This window comes from Oncorhynchus mykiss, chromosome 30 (genome assembly GCF_013265735.2).
Source record: "Oncorhynchus mykiss isolate Arlee chromosome 30, USDA_OmykA_1.1, whole genome shotgun sequence".
Lineage (NCBI taxonomy): Eukaryota > Metazoa > Chordata > Actinopteri > Salmoniformes > Salmonidae > Oncorhynchus > Oncorhynchus mykiss.
In genome coordinates this window covers 41,400,789-41,425,858 of record NC_050570.1, presented here as the reverse complement: position 1 = coordinate 41,425,858, position 25,070 = coordinate 41,400,789, and the positions used below count along the sequence as shown (strand labels likewise).

General features: G+C 41.5%; 1 protein-coding gene across 1 annotated transcript in view; it reads left to right on the top strand.

The window, feature by feature from the left end:
• Window positions 1-23,462, top strand: part of LOC110521831 (cytosolic phospholipase A2) — a 47,729-nt gene extending 24,267 nt beyond the window's left edge. Inside the window, exons 7-18 of the mRNA XM_021599738.2 lie at window positions 1,172-1,316; window positions 2,236-2,372; window positions 2,591-2,813; window positions 2,954-3,068; window positions 5,094-5,231; window positions 5,427-5,516; window positions 6,321-6,386; window positions 10,448-10,693; window positions 17,281-17,465; window positions 20,717-20,906; window positions 22,252-22,409; window positions 23,086-23,462. Of these exons, the coding sequence (XP_021455413.2) occupies window positions 1,172-1,316; window positions 2,236-2,372; window positions 2,591-2,813; window positions 2,954-3,068; window positions 5,094-5,231; window positions 5,427-5,516; window positions 6,321-6,386; window positions 10,448-10,693; window positions 17,281-17,465; window positions 20,717-20,906; window positions 22,252-22,409; window positions 23,086-23,223 (1,831 nt within the window). The 3' untranslated portion in view covers window positions 23,224-23,462. The remainder of the gene's footprint in view (window positions 1-1,171; window positions 1,317-2,235; window positions 2,373-2,590; window positions 2,814-2,953; window positions 3,069-5,093; window positions 5,232-5,426; window positions 5,517-6,320; window positions 6,387-10,447; window positions 10,694-17,280; window positions 17,466-20,716; window positions 20,907-22,251; window positions 22,410-23,085) is intronic.
• Window positions 23,463-25,070: the final 1,608 nt, after the last annotated feature.

The window sequence follows — 25,070 nt, the reverse complement described above, 5'->3', positions numbered from 1 at the left end:
CCTCTTCACACATCTTCATTGTAATTTTTTCCATATTCTGGTCCAGTAAAATGGACGGGCCGTACTTTCTTTGATGGCGAGCTTTCCAAAAGTTGTTGAAATATTACCGATTTTAGTCCTTTGGTGAGACCTGTTTACAAATTCCATCCATTGGATGAATCGACAGCTGGGTTTCCCATGGAACCCCGTAAACCAGAACAGCTGACCTAAGTTGGAGATAAAGAAGAAGAAAAAAAGAGTTACCTGGTAATATAAATAAATGCTTCTTTCAGATCTTGGAATATCCTCAAACCATTACTCTCCATGATATCACAAAGGGTACGGATACCACACTTGGACCATTGAGGCAATGTGAAAGGCCATCCTCCAGATCACAAGGCGTTATTGTTACATATTGGAGGCTGGGGGTGCCATTTAATTTCCCAGTTGAGTTGTTTGTCAATTTTGCGCTAAATAGATTGTTTGGGCCTAAGTGTAGTTTGTTTAATAAGAGAGAGATCAATGAACACCACTTCTTCCAGGGCAATGGGAGCCACCATATTTCTTTCTATTCCTTTTTTAACAACTGTAACTGTTTTCAGTAAACACATGGCTAAGATGTACTGGATTGTTGAATATTTTTTTATTTTTTTTATATATATTTTATTTTCATATACCCTGGAATGTGTTGTTTTATGTAATGACATAAGTGTGAATGTGTTTTGTCTGCTTTCGTTTTATGCTTATTATTGTAGGTCTTCTAAACTAATCTTACTTCATTTTACTCAACATCACACATCCTAAACTCCCTGACCCCACAAACAGACTTTTGCTAGTGGGACACATTCAACTGAGCACTCTAACAATCTAAATTGATAGTAAATTATTACATTGGTCCAATATGACAAATATTTATTGGTAACACTTTATTTGGATAGTCTGTAGATGCTCTACATACTATCAGTAACATTTCAACTATCTACAAACTCTAACCCTAGTTATGGTTAGGGGTATTCTTAACCTAACCGTAACCTTAGCAAGCAGTTGCTTATCAACAAATAGTTTATTCATAGTATGAAAATCCGGACTATCCAAATAAAGTGGGACCTATTTATTTGATAAACGTTTTGTCTTGCTTATGATGGCCATATGCAGGGTTATAACCTTATCTTGTTTCTGTGTCCCCATGCAGTACGAACCTGGACCTGCGGTTCAGCCTGACCCTGTGTGACAAGGAGAAACTATTCAGACGGGCCCGCAGAGAGAGGGTGATGCTGGGCATCAAGAAGCTGCTGGACATGGAAAAGCCCCGCTTCCTCCCCAGCACCCCTCAGGAGGTGGGCATACCTGAGTACTGTGGGCCCAGGCTTGCAAAGCGGCCTACTGCCAACCGCAGTGTTCTTTTTTTAATCAGTTTCTGACTTATAGTCAAATGCAGTATTTTACGTGTGAAACCTCATGTATTAGGATGCATTGCAGGGTCAATGGGTCATAGAATGGTAACCATTTCAAAATGAACGGGCAATATAATAGACATGAGCTAAATAAAGCATTTATTGCCATAGAAAGGGGGCTTACTCTGCAGCATTACTGAGCATAGTGGTCAAGTTCATAGACGAGACAATATTAGCCAACGGCACCACTTTTTACATGCAAGAACACGTACACCACATCCACAGGTCTCTTAGTATTCAAACATTATCATTTTATAGGCCCTAACGTTCTCTCACACCGAAAGCTCTGAAGGCTGGTTCAGAGGCAGCTGACATTTGGCCCTGTCCTCCTGGTTGTAGCCTCTATCCAGCACATCTCACTGCCTGCCTGTGTTCTCGGATGATCCGGAAGCTACCAGCCATAATGAGATAATAATCTACCACATAAAAGTGTTGTTGCAGAACTTCTGAGCTGCCACACCGCATTCCCATTGAGGCTAGTAAATACTAGAACATTTCACAACTCCGTGAAGTGCAGTTGTTGTGTCAGAGTGGGTTATAATATTTTTTGGGGAAATGACTGTGGTTCTAGTTCAGAGAAGTCAGTGCAGATGCGGAAAGAGACCCAGGAACATCAGCAAGTAGAGTGAGGCAACAACAGTCATCTACTGTAGACTGACTGACTGACTGACGAACGTAACATCAGGAAGTAGGGCTTACTGACAGTTGAGCTGCTATGAATCTCAAGGAGTCATGTTATGACAGGCATCTGAATCCTTTCCAATCTCTTCCTGTCTGTGGCTGTCATTGTCTGTCTGTGCAGGTGCCGGTGATCGCCATAGTGGGTTCAGGGGGAGGCTTCAGGGCCATGGTGGGCTTCTCTGGGGTTATGAAGGGCCTGTATGAGTCTGGGGTCCTGGACTGTGCCACCTACATTGCTGGCCTCTCTGGATCCACCTGGTCAGTCAACTATTCATCTGTTTATACCATGCTCTCTCCCTCCCTCCCTCCCACTCCTCTTTTCTCCTACAGTATCTACCCATCTACCTCTGCACCAAAATGTAACCCGTTTTTAGATTGAGGACTGTATGTACTCTACCTGTGTGTTCTCATGCCTCCCTTCCTCACTCACTATCTCTTTCCCTCTCCCTCCCTCCTTATCTTTGTCCCTCCTGCAGGTACATGTCGACCCTGTTCTCTCACCCAGAGTTCCCCTCTAAGGGTCCTAAGGAGATCAACGCGGAGCTGATGAAAAGAGTGAGCAGTAACCCTCTGAGACTGCTATTGCCCCAGCACATCACCAACTACATCCAGTCTCTGTGGAGCAAGAAGGCCAACGGACAGCCCGTCACCTTCACTGACATCTTCGGCATGCTCATCGGAGAGACACTCATCCCTGCTGTGAGAGGAGAACCGCGCACGCCTGTTTTTGTTGTTACTGCATTATTTCACCCATCTTTCGCTCTCTCTCTGTCTTCTCTCTGTCTTCAAGAGGATGAAACTAAACTGACTATAACCCAGTCTTTCTCTGTTTTCATCAGAGGATGGACACAAAGCTGAGTGAGTTGCAGGAGAAGGTGAACGAGGGCCAGTGTCCTCTCCCTCTGTTCACCTGTCTGCACGTCAAACCAGACGTGTCCGAGCTCATGTTCGCAGGTCAGTGAGCGTGTGTGTGTGTGTCTGTGTGTGTGGTCTGTGTTTGTTCACACAATGGTTACGCAACAATCCCTGTTGTCAGTTTGAGTAGACCTGCGTAAGAGGGGGAGGAGAAAGTGATGAGCCCCTGTTATTGCCTTTACCTCACTGATTTACATTCATAATGGTGTGTTAACATTTGTTTGTGTGTGGGGGTCTGTGTGTATTACTGTAGATCACAAGGTCAGTGTGGCTCCGAGGCTCTCCTCCGTTCTCAGTTTTTCAATGAAGCGTATCATTTCAGTAGGAGTTCATGTACCACAGGAGGCTGGTGAGAGGAAGACTGCTCATAATAATGGCTGGGATGGAGTGAATGGAAAGGTATCAAACTCTGATGTATTTGATACCATTCCAATTATTCTGTTCTAGCAATTACAATGAGCCCGTCCTCCCCAATTAACATACCACCAGCCGCCTGTGTCATGCACGTAGTGTGAGTGTGTCCGTAGTATTGGGCATGTAGTTGGAATGGACGATTCAAGTTCTGAAGTGTGTTTGTGTGTGTGTCTTTGAATCTCTAGTACAATGAATATGTGTATGCCTTTAGCATAATGAGTAATCAGAGATGGTCAGATAATCTCTCCCGCATGCAAATTTCCATTCTCTACATTTGCTTGGAGCACTCCTTTCACACACACACTGATGTGTCATGGTTGGCTGATATTCAAATGTTGCTTTGAGAGAGTCATCCATGAATGTACTGCAGATAGCCACTGTGCATATGGCCAGCGCTGGTGAAGTTTGTCCCATTCATTTTAAACAAATTAATAGTGACACGAGTCTGAACAATTTGCAGATCTGAAACAGTCTCTGTTACTGAAGGTAAGGAGGAACTGACGAACAAAGGATTATGCAAACAATGTTATTCCAATACAATGAATGAAGCTATCAACATATTGACCCCGGGCATTCTTGTCGTTATAGTGCTGTAGTGTGAGAAGGAACATCAACAATGTGTAAGTGTTAGTGCTGGGAATTGCCAGGGACCTCACGATATTATCAAGATACTGATTCTCACAATTCTATATGTATTGCGATTCGATACTGTGATTTTATTAGCAATTCGATGTTCCAAACATATGGCTCCCCATATGTCTGCTGCAGAGGGAAAAGAGAGAGCCATGAGAAAACATGTTTTGATTAGTCATGGAAATAAATGTGCTGAAAACAAATTGGCTGCCTATTTAAAAAGGAGATGGAGAACAAGCTATGAAGGAAATAGGGGCAGGTACAGCCAACTAGCTCAAAAATAATAGTGATATTGTCAAAATGACATATCATCAAAAATAAAATCCCGATATGTAACTATATAGATTTTTACTGTATGCTGAGTCATTGGTACTGTCATTGGTACTGTGACCAACGTATTTGTAATAATATTCATGCAAATTAATGTTGGTGTTCCAGTGTATTTTACAGATTAGCTGGAATAGAATATTAAATCAGTCATTTACTTTTTTGTTTTACTGTAAATCCCACACCTTTTATCTCTGATGTGACAAGGTAACGCTGTCACAACTACTCCAGAGAAAGCCAAAAAATAACACCACATAACTTCCAGTACGGTAGTAACATTATACGCCTTAATCCAGGACCAATGATAGGCTGAAAGGTGATAGTGTATTGTCATTCTGAGGAACTCTTGTCAGACTTATCATGTGTGAACAGTGTGTTGTGTTTGCCTTACAATTATATGTGTGGGTGTTGTTGTGTCACTAGAGTCAGGTAGGGCATATACCCCCTGTCACCTGGTTCCAGTAATGGAGGTCATAATGACAATTGCTTCTGGCCTGCACCGTTACTGTGAACCTGGGCTACCCTTTTTCCATAACAAAAACATACACATATTTACTGCAGGATATACACATTTTCCCAATTACAATGCACTTACAGTGTGCTCCCCTAATTAAAGAGTTAGTTAGTTACATACACGGATTGATTTTTATCAATGGATGTTATGTTATTTAACCTTTTTTTTTTTGACAGACTGGGTGGAGTTCAGCCCGTATGAGATTGGAATGGCAAAGTACGGAACGTTCATGACCCCTGATCTTTTTGGAAGCAAGTTCTTCATGGGAATCACTGTGAAGCAGTATGAAGAGAACCCACTACATTTCCTTATGGGTAAGAAACCCCACACATAGACACACACATACATACATACATACATACATACATACAAAAACAACAGAATATTGCTGGCACTTCTGCATAGGACTTCCTGAAGAGATTCCTCACATGATAAGCTATCATCAAACATGATATTCATAAGTCATCACATGATATTGATGTTGATCTAGTGGGTTTATCGCTCTCCAGGGGTTTGGGGGAGTGCCTTCTCCATCCTCTTCAACAGAGTGCTGGGTGTCAAAGACACTGTCGGGGGGAGCACCATGGAGGAAGAGCTCGGTAAGAAACCACACACACTTGTCTTATAACCCCAATCCTAACCCTGACCTCTGGTCTGATCTCTGACTCAAATGAAGTCATGCACCCTGTACAGAAAGTACCACATCATGGTCTCCTCTACAGTTAGTACAGCACACACACACTTGTCTTGTATCTACTCACATTGAAGCTCATACATTGCAGCATATAGACCTGAAGGCAATGACTGTGCTTAGCCCAAAGGCTTAGTTCCTATGTGTTGTGTTAGCCCATAGTCCCAATCCAATGTGTTGGATCTGCTCTGCATGACACAAGCCAACTGCACCTCCCATTGTAGTCTGTTTATTTTTATTACGTACTGACTCTTTGTGAACGCAGATGAATGTGACATGCTAGTACCTGATGCCAGCTCACAGATGTGAGTGTGATTCCCTTTCGGTCAAAACAAAGATAATGTTCAGCCTCCTGTCATTATTTATAACTGCTTTTTAAGTTTGTTTTATGGGCTGTTGGTGTTTGATTTGACCTTTTTCGGGTGTGTTGCACATGTGCACTCACTGCATCTGCAAGCAGGTACACCTACACCCATTCCAATAATTGACTGGTTTATGTTAAATGCCAATTGTTTTATTGTGTTTGCTATGTAAGCCATTGTTGCAAATGAGTTTATAAAAAGGTAGGGCCTAAACAATTGAAAGTTAATTGGACAGCCTAATGTAAGCGATACATGTCATGCTATGATAACCTCTGTGTTTGAGATGGAGTGAAGACTTGGATATGAGTGAAAGTGTGATTTAAAGAAGATGTCCTTGTCTTTTCCTGCAGAACAGTTAAAGCCTCAACACATTGTGGGGGAGGACAGACTAGATAATGACGAGAGGCCTTGGAAAGGTGAGAACTGCCATATCCATGATGCATAATGATTCATACGAAATACACAGAAACCTGAATAATTGTGTGTGGTCTACATTATTTTAACACATTCAAACTGTTCAGGGGAAGTCACAGCCTTGATGCTGCATTGATGGAGCAGTGACTGTCTGAGGAACAGGCTCTCTCGACATAGTGAGTTAGGTTATAGGCCTACATCATGGGCTGGATAGAAGCAGTATACCATCTTCAGAACTGGATAATAATTGCTTTATTTGCCTCATAAAATAATAGAAAATAAATCATATTGCTTGTTCTATCTCTCATAAAGCTGTGTTTGAGAATAGCATATGCCTAGGCTTAGGCTATAGACTTTCATTCTTGTTATTTTTGAATATCACGACATGCTAGAATACCTTACGTTTTTAGGCTATTCAAATAACCTTTGGAGATGGAACTCTGTTCCATTTATTGTTTGATTGGGAGAAAGCCATGCATAAAACAATGAAGTGTAGCCTTCAGTCATATTCATAGCCCATCGAAGGGAATATAGGCTACATTACTTTAAACAGCTTGACACTAGATAGTTAAAGGAGTGTCCATTATAAAACAAAATTAGGTTTAGGCTCTTGCCTAATGCCCATGCATCCGACAGAGAGAAACAATAGGCTATTTTCTGACTGGACATTGTGCTGCTTTGGTGGAATTCTCTGCTCTGTCTGGCCTATAGTCCTTTCTTTATTCCTCTGGTTCTGTATAGTTGGCTATATAGTTAAAATAGGCTAAACCATTGTCTGTCACATCACAATGTTGTCACCATCAGCGACGGCAGTCAATTATCGTCGATAGACGATGCTATGGTAATATCGCCCAACCCTAGTCATGCATGTAGGGAAGAACTGGGACGAAAGTAACACTTTTTGTTTTTTCCTAATCACTCAAAGATCGATAGAACTAGGGAGACCATCTTTCATGACAAACAACTTATATACACTGAGTGTTAAAAACATTAAGGATATCTTCCTAATATCGAGTTGCATCCCCCCCTCCCCCTTTGTGCCCTCAGAACAGCCTCAATTCGTCAAAGCAAGATCTCAAAAGCGTTCCAACGGGATGCTGGCCCAATGCTTCCCACAGTTGTGTAAATTTGTCTGGGTGTCCTTTGGGTGGTGGCATATTCTTGATACACATGGGAAACTGTTGAGTGTGAAAAACCCAGTAGCATTGCAGTTCTTGACACAAACCAGTGTGCCTGGCACCTACTACCATACCCCATTCAAAGGCACTTAAATATTTTGTATTGCCAATTCACCCTCTCAATGGTAAACATACCCAATCCATGTCTCAATTGTTTTATGGCTTAAAAATCCTTATTTAATTTGTCTCCTCCCCTTCATCTACTTCTTTATTTTCAATATTTTCTACATTGTAAAATAATAGTGAAGACATCAAAACTATGAAATAACACATATGGAATCATAAAGTAACCAAACAAAATGGTTAAACAAATCAAAATCTATTTTATATTTAAAAATCTTCAAAGTAGCCACCCTTTGCCTTGATGACAGCTTTGCAAACCCTTGTTATTCTCTACCAGCTCACCTGGAATGATCATCCGACAGTCTTGAAGGAGTTCCCACATATGCTGAGCACTTGTTGGCTTCTTTTCCTTTACTCTGCGGTCCAACTCATCCTAAATCAGGTTGGGTGATTGTGGAGGCCAGGTCATCTGTTGCAGCACTGTCACTCTCCTTCTTGGTCAAATAGCCCTTGCACAGACTGGAGGTGTGTTTTGGATAATTGTCCTGTTGAAAAACAAATGATAGTCCCACTAAGCGCAAACCAGATGGTATGGCATATTGCTGCAGAATGCTGTGGTAACCATGCTGGTTAAGTGTGCCTTGAATTCTAAATAAATCACAGACTGTGTCACCAGCAAAGCACCCCCACACCATCACACCTCCTCCTCCATGCTTCACGGTGGGAACCACACATGCGGAAATCATCCATTCACCTACTCTGCATCTCACAAAGACAGAAAAATTAGGTTAGAAAAATTGCTAATTTGGACTCATCAGACCAGAGGACAGATTTCCACCGGTCTAATGTCCATTGCTCGGGTTTCTTTCCCCAAGCAACTCTCTTCTTATTATTAGTGTCTTTTAGTAGTTGTTACTTTGCAGTGATTCGACCATGGAGGCCTGATTCACGCAGTCTCCTCTGAACTGTTAATGTTGAGATGTGTTTATTTGAACTCTGTGAAGCATTTATTTGGACTGCAATCTGAGGGTGCAGTTAACTCTAATGAACTCTGCAGGAGAGGTAACTCTTGGTCTTACTTTCCTGTGGCAGTCCTCATGAGAGCCATTCATCATAGCTCTTTATGATGTTTGCGACTGCACTTGAAAAAACGTTCAAATTTCTTGAAATGTTCTGTATTGACTGACCTTCATGTCTTAAAGTAATGATGGACTGTCATTTCTCTTTGCTTATTTGAGCTGTTCTTGCCATAATATGGACTTGGTCTGTTACCAAATAGTGCTATCTTCTGTATACCACCCCTACCTTGTCACAACTGATTGGCTGAAACGTAAAAAAAAAAAAAGAAAATCCACAAATAAACTTTTAACAAGGCACACCTGTTAATTGAAATGCATTCCAGTTGACTATCTCATGGTTGAGAGAATGCCAAGAGTGTGCAAAGCTGTCATCAAGGCAAAGGGTGGCTACTTTGAACAATATAAATATATATATTTATTTAACACTTTTTTTTGGTTACTACATGATTCCATATGTGTTATTTCATAGTTTTGATGTCTTCAGTTTTCCACAATGTAGAAATGTTTTAAAATAAAGAACCCTTGACTGAGTAGGTGTCCAAACTTTTGACTGGTACTGTATATACTGAACAAAAATATAAACGCAACATGTGACATGAGCTGAAATAAAAGATCCCTGTAATTTTCCATCCACAGCAAAAGCGTATTTTTCTCAAATTTTGTGCACAAATTTGTTTCCATCCCTGTTACTGAGCATTTCTCCTTTGCCAAGATAATCCATCCACCTGACAGGTGTGGCGTATCAAGAAGCGGATTAAACAGCATGATCATTACACAGCTGCACCTTGTGCTGGGCACAATTAAAGTCCACTCTAAAATGTGAAATCACGGCTGGGGAAAACATGGCACCATCCCTACAGTGAAGCATGGTGATGGCAGCATCATGCTGTGGGGATATTCTTCAGCGGCAGGGAATGGGAGTTTAGTCAGGATCGAGGGAAAGTTTAACTGAGTAAAGTATAGAGAGATCCTTGATGAAAACCTGCTCCAGAGTGCTCAGGACCTGAGACTTGGGAGAAGGTTCACCTTCCAACAGAACAACGATCCTAAGCACAGAGCCAAGACAACGCAGGAGTGGCTTCGGAACAAGTTTCTGATGGTCCTTGAGTGTCCCAGCCAGACTTGAACTGGATCGAACATCTATGGAGAGACCTGAGAATAGCTATGCAGCGATGCTCCCCATCTAACCTGACAGAGGTTGAGAGGATCTGCAGAGAAGAATGGGAGAAACTCCCCAAATCCAGGTGTGCCAAGCTTGTAGCGTCATACCCAAGAAGACTTGAGGCTGTGCTTCAACAAAGTAATGAATAAAGGGTCTGAATACTTTTGTAAATGTGATATTTCAGTTTTTATTTTTAATGCATTTGCAAACATTTCGAAATACCTGTTTTTGCTTTGTCATTATGGGGTATTGTGTTGATTAGATTGATTAGGAAAAAATACAATTTAATCCATTAAAATACGGCTGTAATTTCACAAAATCTGTAAAAAGTCAAGGGGTCTGATACTTCCCGAATGCACTGTATATAACATTTTTATACCTGGGCGTGTTGACTAAACGATTGATCAATTAAACTGTGACCCTCGGAACTGTGCACTTCAGATCAAGTCCTATCAAGCACCTCTAGCCACCAAATGCATTCTGTAAACCTACTGTACATCCCATGTGGCCTCTCTTTATCAACATTGTCCCCTTCTCTCTCCCTTGCCTCCCTTCTTTTTCTCTATCTCTCCCCACTCCAGGAGGCAAGGAGAACCCAGGGGCGGAAGATGAGTACGGAACCGCACAGAACAGCTGGGTCCAGCGAATGATCACCTCCCTCTTCAGCGGCGACTCCTTGCTCAACACGCGAGAGGGAAGGGCGGGGAAGGTTCATAATTTCATGCTAGGCCTCAACCTCAACACCAACATGCCCTTCTCTACCTTCGGAGACTTTATGTACCAGAACTCCTGCGCCTCCTTCGAGGATGAGGTTGACGCTGTCACAGGTCAGATGTCAAATATGAAGATCAAGGAGTTCTAGATGTAACACATTCTAGATTCTAGATTCCAGATTCCAGATATATGACAGGTCTATGACCGTTGTTAGATTCTAGTTAAAGCAAATCAAATCAAAGTTTATTTGTCAGGTGCACAGTACAGTGAAATGCTTACTTGCTAACTCTCCTCAACAATGATCAATCCATCAAGAATCAAATGGCAAAAGTAAAAAAAAAATAACAAGTAGTAATAAAAAGTCAGATCCTCTGTGATGTGCACACCGAGGAACTTGAAGCTTTTGACCCTCACCACTGCAGCAAAGGTTTCCAGACTTTTTCACTCGGGGGGGCCCCCCTTCCAGTATTGGGGAACATCCCGTCCCCGCGCGCATGTGCCACATCTATTTCTATGGGCACAAGCACTGTTCATAACAAAACTGTTCACACCCCTCTTGTTGGTGGAGAGAATTTAGCAGGTTTAAAGCTTATTTCGTGCAATTCTGCACATTTTGTCATGGGGTTGTTAGGTTCTAATTCTCAGAGTAAAAACCTCAACAGACACTATGGAAGTTTAAACCAAGTTTATTCTTCCCAGAGGATCAATACAGCTGCATTAGACAAAACATGTTTCCACCAACACAAGTATATATACAGTGCCTTGCGAAAGTATTCGGCCCCCTTGAACTTTGCGACCTTTTGCCACATTTCAGGCTTCAAACATAAAGATATAAAACTGTATTTTTTTGTGAAGAATCAACAACAAGTGGGACACAATCATGAAGTGGAACGACATTTATTGGATATTTCAAACTTTTTTAACAAATCAAAAACTGAAAATTGGGCGTGCAAAATTATTCAGCCCCCTTAAGTTAATACTTTGTAGCGCCACCTTTTGCTGCGATTACAGCTGTAAGTCGCTTGGGGTATGTCTCTATCAGTTTTGCACATCGAGAGACTGACATTTTTTCCCATTCCTCCTTGCAAAACAGCTCGAGCTCAGTGAGGTTGGATGGAGAGCATTTGTGAACAGCAGTTTTTAGTTCTTTCCACAGATTCTCGATTGGATTCAGGTCTGGACTTTGACTTGGCCATTCTAACACCTGGATATGTTTATTTTTGAACCATTCCATTGTAGATTTTGCTTTATGTTTTGGATCATTGTCTTGTTGGAAGACTAATCTCCGTCCCAGTCTCAGGTCTTTTGCAGACTCCATCAGGTTTTCTTCCAGAATGGTCCTGTATTTGGCTCCATCCATCTTCCCATCAATTTTAACCATCTTCCCTGTCCCTGCTGAAGAAAAGCAGGCCCAAACCATGATGCTGCCACCACCATGTTTGACAGTGGGGATGGTGTGTTCAGCTGTGTTGCTTTTACGCCAAACATAACGTTTTGCATTGTTGCCAAAAAGTTCAATTTTGGTTTCATCTGACCAGAGCACCTTCTTCCACATGTTTGGTGTGTCTCCCAGGTGGCTTGTGGCAAACTTTAAACGACACTTTTTATGGATATCTTTAAGAAATGGCTTTCTTCTTGCCACTCTTCCATAAAGGCCAGATTTGTGCAATATACGACTGATTGTTGTCCTATGGACAGAGTCTCCCACCTCAGCTGTAGATCTCTGCCAGAGTGATCATGGGCCTCTTGGCTGCATCTCTGATCAGTCTTCTCCTTGTATGAGCTGAAAGTTTAGAGGGACGGCAGGTCTTGGTAGATTTGCAGTGGTCTGATACTCCTTCCATTTCAATATTATCGCTTGCACAGTGCTCCTTGGGATGTTTAAAGCTTGGGAAATCTTTTTGTATCCAAATCCGGCTTTAAACTTCTTCACAACAGTATCTCGGACCTGCCTGGTGTGTTCCTTGTTCTTCATGATGCTCTCTGCGCTTTTAACGGACCTCTGAGACTATCACAGTGCAGGTGCATTTATACGGAGACTTGATTACACACAGGTGGATTATATTTATCATCATTAGTCATTTAGGTCAACATTGGATCATTCAGAGATCCCCACTGAACTTCTGGAGAGAGTTTGCTGCACTGAAAGTAAAGGGGCTGAATAATTTTGCAAGCCCAATTTTTCAGTTTTTGATTTGTTAAAAAAGTTTGAAATATCCAATAAATGTCGTTCCACTTCATGATTGTGTCCCACTTGTTGTTGATTCTTCACAAAAAAATACAGTTTTATATCTTTATGTTTGAAGCCTGAAATGTGGCAAAAGGTCGCAAAGTTCAAGGGGGCCGAATACTTTCGCAAGGCACTGTGTATATATACTCCAATTTAGATGCACTCCTCCTTATCTCCAACCATGACATATGTTATGGTTCAACAGGAAGACGAATTGATGGGGTAATAAACTGTTCCGCCTCCCTTAACCTCTCTGGGTTATTTAGGGAGGGGTTTTGAGGTTCACACACGGGTTCATTGTTTTTGGGCAAATTATTCCTACCATGCATTAATACACGATCTGACGGCACCTTGCATGATAACCTCAAAAAAGGACAGATCAGAACAACAGTTTAGTTCAATTCATATCTGTTTCAGGAAATCCAGACATGCATTGACTATATGACAAATTATTACATTAACCTTAATATATCCATAATTTCTATGATTATTTATTTGAATTGCTCGCCCTCCAATTTCACCGGAAGGCCTAGCCCTAAGAAGTTTTTAATAACATTATCTCTACGACAAATGTCAAAGAGCATAGCAACATACTGTTACTGTTAAAACCATTTTCAAGTTAGTTCATACTCCCTTATTTTACTGGCAACCTCTCGAAAGAGTTATCAGATCAGGAAGTTAGCACCCTAACCCATCGGAGAATCCCACACTCCATAAGTCCCAATCTGGTGAAATTTGTATCGAAACAAAGGCAAAACAGAAATCAGCAATACACATGTCACAATCCATTTGGAGTAAATGTCATCCCTATTTAACATAGTTTTCCTTCTATATGCAGATTGAACAAAGTACATTTGTATATTTACCCAAGGACCAGGACCCCAGGGAACTAGTAATTTTCCCTTGAACACGATTCACATCGTGATTCAAAAACAACATGTTAAATCAAAAATAAACAAATTTGAAAAACTAATCAACTTAGAATTACAACTCTTGATAACCCCATGATAACCCCATAAGGAAATAATAGTATCTCATAAAGTAATAGTAAAATAGAGTAGAAACTGGTGTTTCTCATTCATTTTATAATTAACGCCCACCTGTTTCTATCATTTCTAGTGAGTTTGATCAGGGCTCACCGGAAAGTCAGGATACAGGGCATTTGACACAATTAAATATTTCCCCCCCTTTTCTTTCCCCGTCCTTCAGAAACCATTTCAAAACCTTCCAAACATTTCCATCCTTCTGTATACCCAATTTAAAACTGAATTGAAAAGACCCCATCCAAAATAAATCCCACAGTATCAACACCACTAACACATATTCATAACCTCTAAGTTGTGTGTGCGTGCTGGGGTGTGTGTGTGTGGTAAACCATAGGTCAAAAACACACATGAACAGGCCTCACTTATCTGGAACTCTGTTTATGGCCTACTCCATCATTTATTTATCTTTTATATAGCATGTACTATTTATTCCCCATAACCACCGCACCACAATGTTCATGAACTAACTAAAAAAAATTAAAAATCATTTCAACCCCTTTGCTAATTCCTCGTTACCCCACCACCCTTTCGTACATTCTAGAAATCAATTTCATAATAGAACCACATAAAATCTCTCATGAGATCAAAAAAAACTAGGCTTTCTGAGTATTTGGCCAGATAATTAAAATGTGTTACCTCTAGAATCCATTCCCCTGGCATTCCACCTAGATTCTTCAACCCAAAATACTTTTTCCTGTGGCAAATTTAGCCAATTTCTCATAAAGAGTCCGTTCCATTCCTACACTAATTCTTCCAGTCTGAAAGCTGTGGGACTATCTCCTTATGCTTTGATGTTTTTTCGCTACGTTTCTTTGACTTACTTTGGCCATTGAAGCCACTGTAAGTGACTTTCACTGTGGCCGTATTAACTCCTCGCACGTCTGAGAAGTGAGCGGAGTTATATTCCACTCTCAAAGCATCTTGCTCGTTTCATCCACAACCCCCGCAATTGCCGTTTTGATCACAGGTTTCAAACCTGCCATCAAAGCCAAAGTACAAATTCTATGAATCAACTCACGTACCCAGTCGTTTTGTAGTACATCTATCTATTCCCCATATTTGAGCCGAATTGGTAGAATGCTCGTGTGCTTCTTTCAACGCCTCCATGGCTTTATTAAACTCCTCTAGCTCCGCTTGGAAAATCGGGGCGATCTGTCGCCATATCAATAGTTATTATTCCCCAACCTCTCCCATTTGTGTTTAGGGTGTTTTAGATTTCTTAACCCCCGTCTATAATACACACGTATTAACTATTTTCCACGGAAGCGCTACCCACTTCCCCGGAGAATAGTTATGGTTTTTGTACCTAATTAATTGGTCATGGCACTTAATACCATATATTAGTACCAATACTATAGCTTCTGCAAATGTATTACTGGAGAATACAGATTCCAATATTGCACCACAAAAATCACTGTTGTTGATAACACACGTTACCAAAATTATTCTTCCTTGTCTTCCTAATTTCCACAATCTTTCATGGTTCCCCCTCCCCATAGAGCATAAACCAACCTCTCTCTGTATTGCTATTGCATGTAACTCAGTGTCCGAATATCTTGTTTTTTGTTTGAAAAATTTACTCACTAGCTTCTAGAACTCTCATCTTCTAAAACTCACTAGTTGCTAGAACTCTCTAGTTGCTAGAACTCTCGTCTTCCTAAAACGCATTATGTTCTAGAACTCTTGTCTTCCTAAAACTTAATATATTCTAGAACTCTCGTCTTACAAAAACTCACTGCAGCTGGGACTTTTGTCCCTTTTACAGATCTCACAGGGGAATACCCCCACTAGGGACCTATCCTAATACGGAACCTACCCTACACTGTATTGTCACTCCTAGGTCTTGCAGAGGAAAACCTCCACTCGGGACCTATCCTTAAGGAACCTACCCTCCACCAGATATTTACAACCGGTCGTTACACAATGGGCCTACGAATAAACTCAGGCTCTCTAGGTCCATATCCTATAATTGTTCAGCCTACGTTTTCTCATCTCCCCAAGATGTCAAAATGAGTGGATAACGGGTGTGGGAACTGTGCGTACGTTGTTTATTGCCAGCTCCTGCTCCACTGATCTGGACTCTCTGGTTTGACTACAAATCGTGGTGAACCCTGCTCGCAGCGCCAACCGTTAGGTTCTAATTCTCAGAGTAAAAAACTCAATGGACACTATGAAAGCTTTTTTCTTTACGTTAGCTGACATGGGCTAGTTGATCAGGACATTTCTGACAAATTATAAATAGCTCTATAAGGTGTGCAAAAACGAACATGCAATGAGGAACTGATGATGCACTACTCAATTTCGAAATGTCAGTTTGTACATTCTACTATTACTATGTTCAAGAGTAAGTATAAAGCCAGACTGGATTCCTTTAAATTGTAGGGTGCGCCCCCTCCTGCCCACCCCTTGCGCCCCCCACAGTTTGGGAACAACAGTACTAGAGGTCTTCACTTGTCCAAAAAGTTGGAACTGATATGCATGAAATAGAGAACGGTTCCGAACAGACAAGAGGACAACTAGATCTGTTCTGTATTGACCTGGTTGGATCCAGTCCTGGTCCAAACCGGGTGAGGGAAGCACTAGAAAAGTCATTTTTTAAGGTACTTTATTAAGCATAGCTGATAAAGCGCGAGAGGGAGGGAGAGAGAGAGAGGTTGAGGTGCCGCTCTAGCAGGCGGGGGAGGGGCCATACTGTGAGCGTGGGAAACAGGCAAGCAGGAGGGAGGGAGACATAAGAGACAGCAACCAACCAACCAAGCCGACTTGCGCTTTAGTAGTCTAATAGCTGCCAAAGCTAGGTTAACTTATCAAATATGATTACGTAGTATCGGTCTCGACTGCATAAAACTGAGAGACACTTGTCAAGCAAGCTGTTGGCTCTTGATAGTTGTAGCCTATCCTTCTCCTTTAACTTTTAATTCCGTAATTTTAATTCCATTTCCATTGATCTAACATTTGCCACACACTGAGGCTCTATGACTGTAACCTATTGCCGCAATGATGACTTATGATTGGCCAACAACAACAAGCTACACACCCCCACTCTAGTGAAAAGCAAGAGCAGCGGCAAAAATTATAGAATTTCTCTCTCTACTGCAACAGTGGCGTTCGGATCTGTATGGGCCCTTCCCAGACAAGTCGGTTAAAATTACACATACCCGAGACCCTTGACAATCATATGACTTCCGACCCAGACCCCTGACATTATTTAGAATTATGGATCCGGACCCTCTCGGATCTCGAACCGGATCTCGGGTATTTGGGTACAGGTGGATCCATGACGACATCTACTGTGTATATATGGAAACAGTTATAACATGACCACCACACACACACCCAATCAACACACACATCCGTTCCCTTACGCATTTCTACTATAACACCTTCTGTATTTATTCTGCATTGTATTCCATAACATTCTCAGACCCAGATGAGTTTGCTGGTATCTACGAGCCACTGGACGTGAAGAGTAAGAAGATCCACGTAGTGGACAGTGGTCTGACCTATAACCTCCCGTACCCCCTCATCCTGCGCCCGCAGCGTGGCGTCGACCTCATCATCTCCTTCGACTTCTCAGCCCGCCCCAGTGACTCCAGCCCACCCTTCAAGGTCAGTAGATTGTGCAGGACAGTCCCATAATTTGGACCTTTGTCCTGAGTCCCAAAACCAATCATGTCCCACATTTTATCAACAAATTCAAACATCACCAATTGTTGTTTTGTTCCATATTTCAGTCAGACATTTTATCCTGTCTCTTCCAGTCACGTTGTGCTTATGAAAAAATACATATCATAATGATGTGGTACTGGTGATGTTAAACACTTCTCCAATCGTTGTTGAGATCTGATATTCTGCGCAACGCATATGCCTATTGTCAATCAATCGTATTTCTCAAATCTTTTTGGGTTAAATTCCAGCTAAAATTGGAGAGGACAGTTAGGCAGTCCCTCTAGGATTCTGCGATCACATAATTCAATGCAAAATCAACCAATCAGCGCATATTATGTGAGAGCTCGCAATTTTGAACAATTCCCGCACTTTTGGCGCATTAAAGGGTCCAATCAAAAGCGGGTTCGTAATTTTGACTAATTACTGCACTGTTACCATGGAAAATGGCCCAATCCAACAAAGTTTTTCCCCCCTGGCTTGTCAGCGTATTCACGTGCGAAGATGATGGGTGATTGTTGATGGCTGGTGCCATGAACAGAAATCAATCTCATTTGCAAACAAAAATATCAGCTAACGACCATGCAAAACAATTAAAAAATTAACGTGATAAAAACATTGCAAAATGTATCGCAGAATTTCAGAAAAGCTGCCGAAAAATCAAGCATTAGGCCTAACAACTTGTAAAAAGTGTACTTCTGATGATGAGCTACAAATTTAAGTAAATAGACGTATTAAACTTAAAGATATAAGGTCATTTCATCAAACTTGTGAGGCTCTCCATGCTCATTAGTTTCTCATTCAACATATTTGCTGCTACTTCACTCAATCCTGTTTTAAGTCTCCCTTCCTAACTGTGTTACATTCCCTTTGCTCGCTCAGTGCAGCGGAAGCAGGTGTGGCCGGAGCATTGTGAAGTTAGATCAAAAGCTGAATCAATGTCTAGGAAAATCACATAATGAATAATTAGTACTCTACATAACAGAACCAAATATAATCACATGAAATAACGTTACTGTTACACCAAAAACACCACCTAATTTGTGATGAGAGTTTAGGATGGTCAGCTGAATAGTAAAAAAAATAATAATAATGCGGCCAAAACTCAAAAGCATGCAGAATGATACAGGAAGGCTACAGTATGTGCCTTGCAAAAGTATTCACCCCCCTTGGCATTTTGTTGCATTACAACCTGTAATTTAAATGGATTTGTATTTCATGTAATGGACCTACACAAAATGGTCCAAATTAGTGAAGTGAAATGAAAAATATAACATGTTTCCAAAAATTCTTAAAAACAAAAATGGAAAAGTGCATATGTATTCACCCCCTTTGTATGAAGCCCCTAAATAATATCTGGTGCAACCAATCACCTTCAAAAGTCACATAATTAGTTAGATTGCACACAGGTGGACTATATTTAAGTGTCAAATGATCTGTCACATGATCTCGGGTGTTCTGAAAGGGCCCAGAGTCTGCAACACCACTAAGCAAGGGGCACCACCAAGCACGCGGCACCATGAAGACCAAGGAGCTCGCCAAACAGGTCAGAGACAAAGTTGTGAAGTACAGATCAGGGTTGGGTTAAAAAATATATATCAAAAACTTTGAACAACCCACAGAGCACCATTAAATCTATTATTAAAAAATTGAAAGGATATGGCACCACAACAAACCTGCCAAGAGAGGGCCGCCCACCAAAACTCACAGACCAGGCAAGGAGGGCATTAATCAGAGGCAACAAAGAGACTAAAGATAACCCTGAAGGAGCTGCAGAGCTCCACAGCGGAGATTGGAACATCTGTCCATAGGACCACTTTAAGCTGTACCCTCCACAGAAATGGGCTTTATGGAAGAGTGGCCAGAAAAAAGCCATTGCTTTAAGAAAAAAATAAGCAAACACATTTGGTGTTTGCCAAAAGGCATGTGGTAGAAGGTGCTCTGGTCAGATGTGAAAAATGTAGCTTTTTGACCATCAAGGAAAACGCTATATCTGGCACAAACCCAACACCTCTCATCACCCCGAGAACACTATCCATCTAGCATCATGCTGTGGGGATGTTTTTCATCGGTAGGGACTGGGAAACTGGTCAGAATTGAAGGAATGATGGATGGTGCTAAATACAGGGAAATTCTTGAGGGAAATCTGTTTCAGTCTTCCAGAGATTTGAGGCTGGGATGGAGGTTCACCTTCCAGCAGGACAATGACCTTAAGCATACTGCTAAAGCAACACTCGAGTGGTTTAAGGGGAACATTTAAATGTCTTGGAATGGCCTAGTCAAAGCCCCGACCTCAATCCATTTGAGAATCTGTGGTATGACTTAAAGATTGCTGTACACCAGCGGAACCCATCCAACTTGAAGGACAAGTTTTGCCTTGAAGATGGGCAAAATCCCAGTGGCTAGATGTGCCAAGCTTATAGAGACATACCCCAAGAGACTTGCAGCTGGAATTTCTGCAAAAGGTGGCTCTACAAAGTATTAACTTTGGGGGGGTGAATAGTTATGCACGCTCAAGTTCTAATTTTTTTGTCTTGTTACTTGTTTGTTTCCTAATAAAAAATATTTTGCATCTTCAAAGCGATAGGCATGTTGTGTAAATCAAATGATACAAACCCCCCAAAACTATTTGAATTCCAGGTTGTAAGGCAACAAGATAGGAAAAATGCCAAGGAGGGTGAATACTTTCACAAGCCACTGTAGTTTGTTAACATCATCGGTTCTAATTTGCACACGAACAGTAGTTCAAGAGGATCGAAATGCATATTCCCATGAAACTGATTGAGATCAAATGGTTGGCATGCAGATGCAGTTTATGTAATATTATTCACGATTGTCAGTGATGTTGGCCTATTTTGAAATTAGGTATGCCTAACTTGGTGTTTGTATACTTTTTTTTTTAGACGATAAGTGTGGTCATAGGCAGTACATTGCAAATGGAGGATGCATTTTTAATATATTAGGTATTTTAAATGTGGTCACCCTTCAGGTTAGGTCATTGTACTGCTAAGCTCTGTCTGTCAGTACTTTGCTTTAAAATGTTTATTTCATTTTATCATTGAAGATTATTTTGTGTGATGATTAAGTAGTTATGAGTTAGGATAAAAGTTACAATCATTGTACTATTCCGTAGTAATCGAGATGTGAACTTTTTGACTTGTCTTTGATATATATATATATATATATATATATAGGAGCTGCTGCTGGCTGAGAAGTGGGCCCGGATGAACAAGCTGCCATTCCCTAAGATCGACCCCAAGGTGTTTGACCGCGAGGGCCTGAAAGAGTGCTACATCTTCAAGCCAATAAAGGGGGAACGGAACTGCCCCACTGTCATCCATTTTGTCCTGGTCAACATCAACTTCAGGATGTTCAAAGCCCCTGGTAAGTACTGTATATGTACAGTGTATGCCATATGTATGTCTGTACATGTTTGTGTACATGTGAAATATGTGAGCCCTGTTTGAAAGTGATTTCCTCTTCAATTAAGCTATGTTTAGCTATAATTAATGTTATTTTAGTGACTGGTATCCCCTATCTTGGTTTTGGTTCCTAGATCAATTCCAGTGTATTCCGATCAAGTCTGGTCTGTTCCGATGTATTCCATACATAATAGTAGGCCCCTTACTGACTGTTTATCCATAGGGAATATTCCCCTACGGAAGTTGAGGGTTTATAGTGGAGAACTGGGCCATGTGTGGGATTGGTATTTTACAAGTTGCCTAGTGGGGTGATTTATGAACCCATAAGGAGCAGATCTGTGACCAGGTGCTATGGGGGGAATCTCTCACTATGCTGGGAGAGCAATGTGTGTAAACAGGGTAAACATCATCAGCCATAGGAACACATATATACACTGGCCTGGCCTCTGCGCTGCCTCACACACTGAATTATAGTGTTTAGGGCCTCATGACGAGGGCCACTCACATGTTGTCATACACTGATATATTTATGTCTGTGTAGGAGAGAGAGTAGGTTATATCACTGGTCTGTTAATCCCCTGTATAGTCAAAGACAAGTGTACCCTCATTTAGGATGCTTTAAGCTAAGGTGTGCCTTAAGCTACATTCCTAGGGTGCCTTGAGCTACATGCCTTAAGCTAAGGTGTACAACCCTCATTGAATATGGCCGGTATCATGAATGAAATTGTTGCCTGCATAGCTGGTAAGGCTGTTTTCATGTTATCCAGAGGTAAACAAATCATTGGCCAGAGCGTCAAGTGTGTGCTCTGAACACTCAGAGAGTGAAACGAGATGGGTTCAACTAAAACTTAATAGGGTGTGAATGATGCTGAATGGGTGTAAACAAAGAAGAGCTCTACACTAGATACCAAAACATTCAAAGGCCATTTTCGCTAAAGTGAGTTTACAAGTTAATCAACTTTCAAAGCAGAATTACTTTCCCATTGTTACTCAAAAATGCAGTGTATAATATATCATTTTGTAGCTCTGAGTCTCTACTTGTATTCCATGTCAAAAACATGATTTCAAATTTTGCTACATAAGACCGAATCCAGGTGGTGAGTCACAAATGACTAACCATCACGTAACTTCGCCATTGTTAAAATGGATTGACAGTGCGTAATCCACTGGAGTTGGGGCAGAAAAAAACGTAGTTCTGAATTAGTCATTTGATATAGGCTATTATTAGCTGTATATGACCATTTATTAGTTAGTCATAGTCCCTATCATCCTGAAATAAATATCATCCCTTTGCTGTGTGTTTGAAGGAGTGCCTCGTGAAACAGAACAGGAGAAGAAGATGGCTGACTTTGACATCTTTGATGACCCCGAGACGCCGTACTCCACGTTTAACTTCCAGTACTCAAACCAGGCCTTCACACAACTCCACGACCTCATGGAGTTCAATACGCTCAACAACATCGAGGTATGTTCAGCCTTCAACAACATCACCACTGCCTACTGTACAGCCGTCTCTAATATGTTAGGTCAGACAGTTTTTGGAACAATTAAGTGCTCTTTAAAGAGCCAAGAATATGTTGATGCGGAGCCATACTAGTTTTGTCTGTGGTTGGTGCGTTATCGTGAAGTGCTTTTAACATCCAGGTCAAATTGATTCTTAAGCACTGTGTGTGGGTGTGTAAAAAGATCCCACGAATCAAAAAGTCAGTTCAGTCGGTCAGAACTAAAATGCCAGTGACTGAAGTGGTTTTCCAATATGACATTAGTACTGTATGTGGTAGATGGTAATGTGCATCCTGACTCCTGTTCAAACCACCCTCCACATAGTGGTGAGTTCGGTTAGCCAGAACTAATGTCTGTAAAACAATATTTCAACAACGTAAATGTCAGTTCAGCCAGCCAGATTTAATGTATGTTAAACATTCCAGCAACATCAGGGTTTGCTCAGTTATCCATCACTAATTATGGGTCCCCTGGACATCAAACGCCTGTGTGTAGGCCTATGCTGATTGTTTTTTTTATCTAACCTATAACCACATTTGAATTCATTATGATTGCTTGTTAACGGTCAATTGACTAACCACATGTGTAGGTTAATACAGTGTTTTAATCCATTCCACATCCTCCATCCACCTCTCTAGGTGATAAAAGAGGCAATTAAGGAGAGCATTATGTACAGGAAGGAGAATCCCTCACGCTGCTCTGTGTCCCTCTCACTCAACGAGATCCAGAACAAAATGTTCCTGAAGCGGGAGATGCGGGAGAAAGCCCGGAAGTGAGAGCCGGAATGCTGGCAAAGCAACTTCAAGCTATCAGACAAGACTTTGCGAAATGACATACAGAACCAGTCAAAAGTTATTTCTACATTTTTTTTTTACTAAATAACACATGGAATCATGTAGCAACCAATAAAAAGTGTTAAACAAATGAAGATATATCTAAGATTCTTCAAAGTAGCCACCCTTTGCCTTGATGACAGCTTGGCAGACATGCTCTCGACATAAAGTATTTATTTCAAGTTAAAGTGTACTGTTTTTATTTTTTATTTGAACTTTATTTAACCAGGTAGGCTAGTTGAGAACAAGTTCTCATTTGCAACTGCAACCTGGCCAAGATAAAGCATAGCAGTGTGAACAGACAACAGAGTTACACATGGAGTAAACAATTAACAAGTCAATAACACAGTAGAAAAAAAAGAGAGTCTATATACATTGTGTGCAAAAGGCATGAGGAGGTAGGCAAATAATTACAATTTTGAAGATTAACACTGGAGTGATAAATGATCAGATGGTCATGTACAGGTAGAGATATTGGTGTGCAAAAGAGCAGAAAAGTAAATAAATATAAACAGTATGGGGATGAGGTAGGTAAAATTGGGTGGGCTATTTACCGATAGACTATGTACAGCTGCAGCGATCGGTTAGCTGCTCAGATAGCAGATGTTTAAAGTTGGTGAGGGAGATAAAAGTCTCCAACTTCAGTGATTTTTGCAATTCGTTCCAGTCACAGGCAGCAGAGAACTGGAACGAAAGGTGGCCAAATGAGGTGTTGGCTTTAGGGATGATCAGTGAGAAACACCTGCTGGAGCGCGTGCTACGGGTGGGTGTTGCCATCGTGACCAGTGAACTGAGATAAGGCGGAGCTTTACCTAGCATGGACTTGTAGATGACCTGGAGCCAGTGGGTCTGGTGACAAATATGTAGCGAGGGCCAGCCGACTAGAGCATACAGGTCGCAGTAGTGGGTGGTATAAGGTGCTTTAGTAACAAAACGGATGGCACTGTGATAAACTGCATCCAGTTTGCTGAGCAGAGTATTGTTAGCTATTTTGTAGATGACATCGCCGAAGTCGAGGATCGGTAGGATAGTCAGTTTTACTAGGGTAAGTTTGGCGGCGTGAGTGAAGGAGGCTTTGTTGCGGAATAGAAAGCCGACTCTAGATTTGATTTTAGATTGGAGATGTTTGATATGAGTCTGGAAGGAGAGTTTACAGTCTAGCCAGACACCTAGGTACTTATAGATGTCCACATATTCTAGGTCGGAACCATCCAGGGTGGTGATGCTAGTCGGGCGTGCGGGTGCAGGCAGCGAACGGTTGAAAAGCATGCATTTGGTTTTACTAGCGTTTAAGAGCCGTTGGAGGCCACGGAAGGAGTGTTGTATGGCATTGAAGCTCGTTTGGAGGTTAGATAGCACAGTGCCCAAGTACGGGCCGGAAGTATACAGAATGGTGTCGTCAGAATGTTGTCTCCCCCTTTTGAAGAGGGGTATGACTGTGGCAGCTTTCCAATCCTTGGGAATCTCAGACGATATGAAAGAGAGGTTGAACAGGCTGGTAATAGGGGTTGCGACAATGGCGGCGGATAGTTTCAGAAATAGAGGGTCCAGATTGTCAAGCCCAGCTGATTTGTACGGGTCCAGGTTTTGCAGCTCTTTCAGAACATCTGCTATCTGGATTTGGGTAAAGGAGAACCTGGAGAGGCTTGGGCGAGTAGCTGCGGGGGGGGGGGGGGGGGGGGCTGTTTGCTGAGGTTGGAGTAGCCAGGAGGAAGGCATGGCCAGCCGTTGAGAAATGCTTGTTGAAGTTTTCGATAATCATGGATTTATCGGTGGTGACCGTGTTACCT